Source organism: Oreochromis aureus, linkage group 19 (genome assembly GCF_013358895.1).
Source record: "Oreochromis aureus strain Israel breed Guangdong linkage group 19, ZZ_aureus, whole genome shotgun sequence".
Taxonomy (NCBI): Eukaryota; Metazoa; Chordata; class Actinopteri; order Cichliformes; family Cichlidae; genus Oreochromis; species Oreochromis aureus.
In genome coordinates, this window is record NC_052960.1 from 23,076,611 (window position 1) to 23,087,312 (window position 10,702).

Consider the following 10,702-nt stretch of genomic DNA (forward strand, 5'->3'; position numbering starts at 1 on the left):
TGGGCTGTGACATTTTTAATGTATAAAATACCTGATCTACAGACCTATTTTAATATCATACTGAAATTATAAATGCAATGAGATAGAGCTGCATTCCTAGCCCATCTAATAATGCTCAATTTCTCCAGCAACATTCAGATAGTAGGATCAGAATTAGGTGTTCACAACATGAATGCATGGATCCATCCTGCCTTTTATCAAAGGTTCAGGCTGCTGATGCTGGTGTATCGCTATAGGGTTGTTGTTTTGGCATAATTTGGGTCCTTAGTACCAACTGGTCATAAACTGATTATTGTTGATGACCATGTCCGTTACATCCTTTATGACCACAGTGTACCCATCATCTAATGGCTGCTGCAGCAGGAAGTGACAAAGCTCAAATCATCCTCTTAAACTGATTGCTTGAGCATGACAGTGAGTTCACTGCACTCAAATAGCCTCCACAGTGACCAGATCTCAGTCCAAAAGAGCAACTTGGGAATGTGGTGGAACAGGAGATTTGCATCATGGGTGCACAGGCCACACATCTGCAGTAACTGTGCAACACTATCCTGCCAATATGGAACAATGTATGTATGTGTTTCTATTACATATGTGTGTCACTCACTTCACTCACAACTAATTGTTCTTCCACATGTTTACACCTCACCTTTCCACATGCGAATGGCGATGCCCCTGGCCAAGTCCAGCAGTGTGACTCGGCCAAAGTCATCAGTCACTCCAGCCAGCGTGTTGCACGGGGACAGACATATCGACTCGCCATGCCGCCGAGAGTCTGGGAGACCAAATCTGCAAGGGAGAGCAGCAAGTGTGTTGAGGTCAGATTACGTTTTCAGTCTCAACAGCACACAGTCGAGGATGACTGGATTTGTGGTTTAGACGTCCCAGTTCGTACCTGATACTTAAAGGGGTGGCAGGCTCCACCTTGGGCTTCTGTTTCTGGAGAGCCTCCTCTTCGTTCTTGTTTTTGTTCCATCCCAACCACCCGCTGAGAGGGAAATGACCAGTGACGATGGAAAAAAATAGAGAGAGGAAAAAGAAAAAGTGAGCAAGAAAGAGTAAGGAGGAAACTTCAAACACAGATCTTCTGCCTCCAGATGCTTTCCAGCACACTGACCACTGACTTTGGCTTGGAAACAACTTCTCCACTGGATGAGGCATTTGTCTTTGCCACCTGCTACATTGCTTTGATACAAGCCTCCAAAAACTATCCATTTGTCGGATCATTTTATTGGAGCCCAAAGACTCTGGACCGTTTTTGACTTAGTTGTGTCTAAGTATTTGTTTGCTTTTGGAACTTAAAGATAATTTGGTGCCCAAAACAGTGAATGACCTCAGACTTTAAAAACAGATTTATTGAAACCACTTTGAAAGCCAGAGAAAAATTACCAGATTACTGAACTCAGATTTGAAATTAATGAGCAGAACGAAGAGTTTAAATTATATTTATGTCACAACTTAAACATATAGCTGCATAGCAATTGCATAACAGTGGAAATCATCACTGTATGATCTAGGAATATAAAAAGGTAAAAAAATTAAAAATAGGGCAGAGAACCTAAGCCTGGGGAACACCATGTGATTGGGCTTCAAACACACACACACACACACACACACACACACACACACACACACACACACACACACACACACACACACACACACACACACACACACACACACACACACACACACACACACACACACACACACACACACACACACACACACACACACACACACACACACACACACACCTGGCAGCACTGAAGAGGGCTGAGGTGAGTTTACTGGCCACTGCCATAGCCACGTGGGACAGCAGAGGCTGAGAACTCCCCTATAAACAATTAGGGACACAAGAAAAAGACGATTTTGTTTTTGTTTTTTTAACTGCAGGCCATTATAGTCTTGTTACATACCCATTTTGAAAATATAATTACCTCTATGGCGTAGTAAAAGCCCGTGTATGGCCCAGATCCTACAGTGACATACTGGCTCATGGCGGGGGGGCTGCCTTTGACTGAGGCGTTGAATCCCCCCAGGATAGAAGCGTTCTTCATTTGGTCAAAGACACACAGTGTCATGATGCCTAAAAGCAGAAGAGTTACTTACTGTCATCTGGATCAATCATAAAGATAAATCTGTAGACTTTTCATCTGAATTTATCACTTTAAGACTATATCTCAGTTGAAATATGTAAAGGTGACTACGATTGGATAGTATTATCTCTCCGGTTCTATTTGCTGTATTAAAATGAATGAAGGGCTAATTCATCTGATGTTGAAAATGTAAATGACACAGTCGCATCTGCGGATCCAAAACATTATGTTGTTTAATATCATAAGTCAATCCATTATGCAGAAGCCAACCACCAGCATGAATTATCAGTGGAAAGCTCTCAAACAGACTCTTACCCACACTGCTGTGGTCCACAATGGTGTCCATTTCCTGCAAACCCCACTTCTTATAGGCCAGAGGAGGAGGCTGGATCACATCATTACCTGCTGCTGCAGCTGATCAAAAGGAGGTCAAGTTAGTAAGAAGCAACAACTTCAATAAAACAGGATTTATTTTTTTTAGTATCTATTAGTCAACTTTAACTCTACTAAGGTCTAAACAGGGTTTGTCTTGGGTCACACAGAGTATTCAGCGTTATTATAGGAGCAGACAACAAACACACAGAGCAGAGCTTGACTCCCGAGATAGCAAACACATCTGGACCAGACCTGGGGCCACTTTTGGCTCTAGCAAATGTAGGCCCAGGCTTCACTGAAACGTCACCTGATATTTGGCCCATGAGAGGTAGACCTGTGGGTGTGTTTAAGCAGCCAAACAGACACTAAATAAAAGGCCAAATATGGCCCAAAGAAAACTGCAGATGTGGGCCGTGTTTGGGCCAAACACTCATTGTTATCTGGGTACTACGCTCCAAACTGTTTATACTTCAGGTGAGTGTGTTTGTGGGGTGTGTGGGGTTTGTGGGGTGGGGGTTCTGTATAAGTAGGTTGGTTTCACCTTAGTACCTGAATGCTTTGTGGCAAACACTTTCCAGCCAGCAAGCAAGTGAAAAACATCTTCTGTTAACGCACTGCAAACAGTACTGGGAGATTATGCAGGTTTTGTTTTTTTCAGCTCAGTTTTAGATTTTGAGGGGTTAACTACAATTGTAAGCACGCTCAGTCCACATACAGTAAGGCTGAAAAGTCTGTTGCCTCCCTGTTCAGGAAGGGAGAGAGTTTTCCTCATATGTGTTGCAACTTCTCACCAAAGTGTCTGACGTACTTAGGAGAGCCACTTTGACTGTATATTTATTTGAATCTATATTAACAGTGGCCATATACATTTGGGGACTCACTGTGGCATGTAATTTATTTATTTTTAAATCTATTTGCGAGTACATTCAGTTTACTAGCTGAGCAATTTTGAAAGTTCAGGCACTGCTAACCAGCTAGCCCTGGTCCATCCTTAGATATCATTTTGCTGCCTTTCTAGAGCGGATCCGTCATCCTGTGATTGGCAATCTTTCTTCGTCTCTGGTGGATCAGTAACCAGAACCTGGAGAACCACCTTGTAGAAACTGCAGAGCAGAAAAAGGACTACCAGCTGCAGTCCAAGATGATAAAGTTGGAAGATATCTGACTTTAGATTTGAGTATCTCCAAAGGGGCAGCTGAATATAATGTTCAGAGGGCCATGCTATAAAGCCTATCAAAAATGCACTTAGAAAATAGATGTGCCCACTTTTTTGTGCACGCACACTGCTGCCACAAACAGAAACTAAATGTCTGACTGAACTTTCTTCCTACAAAGACACAGAGAAGCAGCCGTACCTCTTGCCACCTGATTCCTGCAGGCCCGCAGAGATTGAAACAGGCTGAATCCATCTATGGTGACCATAGCAGCAGGGTAGAGGATGCTCAGCTCCTCGTGCTGCAGACGAACAAAAAAAAAAAAAAAAAAAAAACCCAAAAAAAATCAACAATCAATATTAGCTCACAGATCAGGATTATAATCTTCATGCTCAATGATAATCACACAATTGAAACAGACTGTCACTTTGAATTTGAATATGAATATAATCCTCACACACATCTCTCTGAATTTGAAGAGTGCTTCAGGTGTGTGTTACCTGCTCAGTTACTCCAGGATGGCGAGGGATCTCGTAAGTGCGACACTTGAGCCTCAGTACCGGGTCCTCGTGTAGCAGCTGGGCAAGGAGCAGAACGCCGCTCTGATGGGACACAATCGATAGTCAGGGCTGGGTGAAAACACATCAATAGTTAAAAATATATCAATGTCATTCTAGCAAAAAATTAAACCATGCATGATTTTTTTAATCAATACAGACTGATTCTGCTTTACATAAAGAGTTTTAGTAAAGTAGTGCCAATGTTTGCAACTTTGCACTCTGATTTGAGCAAAACTGCTCTGCATGAAGGGAGAGACGTCACATGACACTTTCTCGTCTATAATTCAAAGAATTATTGAATTCTTTCAGATTTAGAACTGAAGGCGTTATAGATTAAAAAGGTACCTCAGTGTAGAAACGGACATAACCAGATGTGAAACCCACGACTACACATGTCCAGTCAGGCCGCCCGGTGGAGCTCCTGAAAAATGTATTGAGACATGAAGTGAAGATACACAAAAGCACTTCGCCTTATTTAGTTCACAGATAACTAAATCTCACCTCTTCTGACTTGCCAAGGGAATACAAATGGTGCTGCTCACACACTCTCTATGAGGAAACAGAAATCAGACTTAGAGTCATATTTTGTCACATACATTTGTTGTATTTACATTCTAGCTAAGGTTTTTAATTATCATAATTTTTAATGTATTAATTGTGTTTTGCCTTCTGATAAACTGTCAACTTCTTATTTAATTTCTTCTTGTAAAACCGCAAGAACAAAACAGGTCTGAAAAATGAGGTCAAAAACTGCAGTTCCTCTAACGGCCACTTGAGACTGGCACCAAAAGCGAGTTAATCCTCATACACTTTCATGTTTAAACCCAGTACAAAAAACTGTTTTGGTTTCTATAGCTGAATTTCTACATTCATCAAAACTGTAGGGGTGTTATTTAGTAAAGGTCCGCTTTTTAAAATGAACTAAGGATAATTGATCTGTCTCATTTCCATCCTCCAATTCAATCACCTGGATAATTCGTCAACAGGAGCATCTCTGTTAGCCATTATCAACCTTTTCCACAGTGACTGTGTGTAAGTTAACATATTGTTTTCTCACCCTTCCTCAGTGCTAAGAGTTCCAGTCCAAGATACTCCCAGAGTCATCTCTTCTCTGCCGCTGTCATCTGTGCGCCATTTAGCTGCAAGAATAAAGAAAGATGAGATATACTTTATTTACTCAAAAGTTGGGAACCTCCTTAATTTCATTGACAAAAATAAAATACTACAAGCAAGAAGAAAGGTACATCAAGCAATCAGAACCACAAACAAAACAACTGGTTAGTAAATCTAAGACCCTTAGTTCTGTGCACGTAAATCTGGATTTGCATGGACTGGACACAAGGTAAGCAGCTAATGCTGTTGCTCAGAGGTGAAAGGCAGCACATAGCCTTTGTGACAAAGTTGGGGTTAAGCCATATATTGACCTTTATATTATTACATTACATACAAATTATTATTATTATATTCCGGATCAACTACATGCTTAGCACTATTGTTGGGTTGGCTAAAGCAAACAATAGGGGTGTCTTCAAGTACAACCCTAGACTAACTCAACCTATTCTAGGGGTTCAAAGAGGGAACAGGTAAGGCCAGTCAACACTGTGGAAAGATCCCACAATGGAGTGGCCTAGACGTGGGTAATTATACTGCACACCCTTCGTGAAGCAGCATACCAGGGAATGCTGGCTGATGGCCTATGCGTTAAACAAAAAAAAGAATGGCAGGCTGAAATGCCAAATACAACTAGATCGTTGAGAAGGCCTTCCCCTTTTCAATCAGGGCCAGAAGAAATCAAAATCATTGTTGCAAATCACTAAAATATGATGGCACCTGTTTTCAAACAAATGCCACTTGTGCTGATGTAGCATGCTGGTAGATGATGCTCGAGCACACTGGACAGTGTCAATAACACTGAGAGGGAGCTCAGCTGTGCTCAGGTTGAACCACTCAGGGGCTAAGCACACAGAGCTAGCCTTTCTTGGTGAAGGGTGCAATAGCTCCCCCTGTGCCTGAAATAGAAGGTCTCTGTGTAATGGAAGAGTCTCTGCATAGTGACAGAGACATGATGAGAAACTAACAAGCGTATCAGTGGTAATGGGTAGCGCATCCTGATGGTTGTTCTACCAACACCTCATTAGCAATTTGTTTCTACTTTGCTTCGGGAAACACTTCTACTTCCAAGGGTAAAAGTATTACTACGCCACAGCAGGACTAGCTACAGGAAATTATTGGTGCTGCTCATGAGCTGCTCCTGCTTGAATTTGTGGACACTTTAGTGCCCAATAGTCTATTTGTCAACAGGCTTCTGTGAAAAAAGGTATTAAATAGAAGAGTCCTAGGCCCTCCTGACAGGGTTAGTGCTGTCGTATGAGAGCTTCTGATTAGGACACGGGATGCATTTCCATAGTGAGACACAAAACGAACAGTATGAAAGAAAACTCCAGAGTCACAGGTCAGGGTGTGCTTGTCTGGGAATCTGACCTGAGAGAAAGGCTGCTTTCTGTTCACGGGCCACCACCAGCAGGTCAGCGCAGGGTGACAGGGACACGACACAGTCCTGCAGCCACGGTTCACCCTGCCCGCCAGCATCATCCGCGACCTGCAGAGCAAAGGAGATATTCAGACCTATGCCACCTTTAGAAGTGCGCATTGAAGACTTATATTCTAATATTATATGACATTATAACAATAAAATGAGTGTTTGTCCTATGTCACAACCAATAAGACTATTATAAGTTGTTGATTTAAATGTAAACTAGGTCATATTTTTGAATTGCTAAATGCTTTTTTTTAACTGACAATGTCTGACCACACCAACCCAACACAGAAGTCCAACACAAACTCCACACATGGACTAAAAGAAAACTAACACTGATGTGGCTTCAGACAGGATTTTGCAGCATCCATGCAGCATAGATGCATTACAGGTAGCAGGCTGACTGCATCTTGCTTGCTAACATTACTGCTAGCAAAATCATAACTGAGTAAAAATGCTTATCAGCTACGCTGTCAAAGACTACTAATTTTAGTTATCAGTAAATTGTGTAATGGCACAGAAAATTAATGTCTGTATAGCAAAAGTGGTGGTGGTTATCCAGCTAGCTGTAACTTCATTAACGACATTATTATATGTCATTATACGACATGCATGACACATAGTGCAGGACACTCTGCGCAGGTCTCATCACTGCACACAGACCAGAATGACACATTCTTTCCCTGTAAATAAATAGACATCAACTTAAAACACCAATAATGTCACATTCCACAATGACACAAACCTTTTTATCAGAGGTGGATTCCTCCTCTTTTTTATCACCACCTTCCCATGCCGACTCCCAGTCAGAGGTGTCCCAAGACAGCTCATTATCTTCTGAGTAGGAGGCAGGAAACAAACAAACAAATAAATAAAATAAAATGTTAAAAATGGGTCAAGTTTGTGATGCTTGTACAGTGGCTAATACAGACCGCAGAGAAGAGATAAATGCAGTGACTAAGATAAACTCAAAAGACTTGAAATGTGTGTTGGTTTTTTGAAGCCACATAACTCCAAGTTATCAGCTAGCTTAGCTAGCAAGCTGCATTCATAGGTACCAGCTATTTAATAGCAAGTGTCATCCAGACAAAGTATTTGAGTATGAGCTGGAGCGCAGATTTCTTTGATAGTCTGTTTGCACAATTAACTGCACAGCAAGCAAAATAATTTCTCAGGTAATTGGGCACCAAAAGTACAAACATACTAAAGAGGTCCAGTCTAGGGAGTCCAATTAGCTGAGGTGAACCCTGGCAGACAGTTAGCAGCTACAGCCGCCTGTGTTAGCATCCACCTGTCAGAGGCAAACTTTAAGCATTAATCAGAATCAGAATTCTTTAATAATCCCTAAGGAATCCCTTTTAAGAACCAAATGGGACAGACAAAAAAAAAAAAAAAAAAAAAATCCCTAAGGAAATTATGAACAAAATTTAAACATGCTAGTTATATAAATATTCATCCTTTGTATCATTGTCATGAAGGAGAAAATTAGCTATAAAAAAATCTAACCTGTGATATGCAGCAGGATAGTAACAAGTTAAGTTCTGCTATACAGTTGAAAGAACTGTAAAGAAGTGGTGCAGAAGTCGTATAAGTACATAACTGTGGCAGCTAAAGTTGAGCAGTCAGAAGCTCTGTGCCACAGGGAAATGAACTAATAATATAGCAGCAGCGTAAAGCTCCGAAATCTGGAGGAAATCCTGCTGCTTTATGCCTTGGCGCTTCAGTGTCCCCATGACGACAGTGTGTGTGTCTGCAGGCATCAGTATGAAATGACTCATGAATGCAACACATCCAAGCACCCTTTCTATCTGTCCTTTCTCTGTGCTGAGCATCCTGCAGTGGCGCCCTCAGGGACCTCATGTGCGATGACTCACACCTAAAAAGACCTGCAGATTTCTCCTCCTCCGACTGATGGATGCAAACAACAACCTAATACCAGCAATATTTGGTGGATTAGTGAACTTGGGCTAGTTGACATATAACTGTGTGCTACCTGGTGTCTAGCTACAGATTTATTGTTTGGCCAATATAAACACATTATCACAGCGAAGATTTAGAATGATGTTAAATGGATTTGAATAAGGATCGGCCAAAAGAACATCTGAGATGAGGCCATCCGTGCTATGAGGAAGTCTTGATACTGAGCTTAATGATCATGCTGTAATCGGCACATGATTCTTTTCTCAAACGCTGAAATATTCTGTGTCAAAGTTATGTGTCTTGCAAATTGGTGCACAACATTTCAAATTCACTTAAACTTCACATGGTTGATAAAACACCTCCCCCAAAGTCACAACAGGAAATGAGATGTTTTATACTGTGACATACTCCTAACACTTTCACCACATCCATCTTCAGTGTGGTCAGAAAGTCCTTCAGTTAAGGGACCCTCACACTTGTCAATCATAAGGGAGGCCCACCCCAAATCATATCCTGTTTTTCTTCTAGTAGTACCAAAATTTACTAACCAGACATAAAACTAACGACTGAGCCTATAAACATATCGGTAAAGTGCTTACTGAGGTCACAGATCAAATGAGCAATAGGCTCATTTTCTCATGGACATCTATACGATCAGACTTCTTTTAAAATAGAGGAGTCGCGCCCTGCTGACCATGTGGAAATAATGTAGGTTTAAGACATTTCCTTTTCAAAGTTGGAAGCTACATTCATCTTTCATATACACCCCATATGTTTGACATCAACAGGTTGTAATATAGTGGTATTTCTGTATGGACTTCTACATAGCGGAAAAACGAAATGATGCATATAACATTGCGTGCAAAACGAGTCCAGGCCTGAATACAACCATACAAGGATTCACCTGTAAACAGCTGCAAGCTGCTTTTGATTCTGGACTCACAAAAGGCACATTAAGGCGGTGAACATTTCATTTCTTCAGTTGTAACATGAAAAAAAAGTATTTCCAAAACTAGTTATGCACATTTTATACGCATGTTTAAACCACTTTACAGCCCTGAGGTCACTTTTCTAATGCTGTGAGCTGCTATCTGAGCTACTGTCACTTCAGTTTGAAGCTGCAGAAGACCCCCATCCTCCTCCTGTATCGTTACCTGTTTGACTCTTTTCTTCGACCGGCTCGCTTTTCTCGTTCCGAAACAAGAAGTCCCGGACCGTTTTGAACTCTTGAAGCCGACAGAACTCAAATAAGCTGCAGGACATCCCTCTTCCGTCCCGTCCGGACCCAAGAAGATGAGAAACAGCCTGTTAGCTTTGCTGCTAACAGTCCAGTTGTGGAAGAAAAGCGCCCAGTTTTACACTCCTGCTATCGCGACAACTTTATGACAGCGTTGTCACAAAGAAAGGATTTTCTAAATGTCCTATACTACCCCCTAGACAGGTACAAACCACTGTCCGCCGCTCTTATTTTTCCCTAAACTTCCCACCCTCAGTCCTGATGACACATCATTAGCATAATAACACTCCACTGCTTCCGGGTTAAAGTTCCGTCACCGATTTCAGAATAAAAGCAAAATAACAAAAGATCATTTAACAAATGAGAACTCAAATATCATCACTAAAAACTCTCTAATCATTAAAAGCACAAAATATTACCACAAAAATACAATAGTAATTTTTCTTAATTTGTCTAGAAAATTCCGATTTTCAACAATGTACAATTATCTAAGTTTTCTCTTGTCAATTACTTTTTGCTTTTTATTCTCTACAATTTGTGAGTTTCTTCTCAGAAATTATGTGTTTTCCCGTCAGTATGTGATTCTCTTCTTTTTAATTGTTTTTAATGTGAACATGTGGATCTTATTGTGCATTTATTTTAATTTTTAAAACAAAATTGTGATTTGTTCTTGTAAATTTAGCTTTTACTTAACTTAAACTTCTTTGAAAACTGAGCAGTTGAACTCATAACCTGATTTTATAGACCCATACTGACATGGACACTCTGAATGCATCTAAAAACAAAAATACAAACTACATTATTTACAGTACTGCACAAAA

General features: G+C 40.8%; 1 protein-coding gene across 4 annotated transcripts in view; it reads right to left on the minus strand.

Annotated features, from left to right (window-relative positions):
• The window catches only part of rab3gap2 (RAB3 GTPase activating protein subunit 2 (non-catalytic)), a 21,053-nt gene extending 10,870 nt beyond the window's left edge, over positions 1-10,183 (minus strand). For 2 of the 4 annotated variants that reach the window (XM_039603151.1, XM_039603149.1), the window contains exons 1-13: positions 9,799-10,183; positions 7,470-7,558; positions 6,670-6,787; positions 5,246-5,327; positions 4,690-4,737; positions 4,534-4,609; positions 4,129-4,230; positions 3,830-3,929; positions 2,415-2,513; positions 1,941-2,089; positions 1,758-1,837; positions 896-988; positions 650-789 (exon numbers count right to left, since the gene is read on the minus strand). In XM_039603151.1, coding sequence (XP_039459085.1) covers positions 650-789; positions 896-988; positions 1,758-1,837; positions 1,941-2,089; positions 2,415-2,513; positions 3,830-3,929; positions 4,129-4,230; positions 4,534-4,609; positions 4,690-4,737; positions 5,246-5,327; positions 6,670-6,787; positions 7,470-7,558; positions 9,799-9,907 — 1,285 coding nt within the window. In that variant the 5' untranslated portion in view covers positions 9,908-10,183. Of the gene's footprint in view, positions 1-649; positions 790-895; positions 989-1,757; positions 1,838-1,940; positions 2,090-2,414; positions 2,514-3,829; positions 3,930-4,128; positions 4,231-4,533; positions 4,610-4,689; positions 4,738-5,245; positions 5,328-6,669; positions 6,788-7,469; positions 7,562-9,798 lie in introns of all 4 variants that reach the window. The other 2 variants (XM_039603148.1, XM_039603150.1) reach the window with 2 other exon arrangements.
• Between the last annotated feature and the right edge of the window lie 519 nt (positions 10,184-10,702).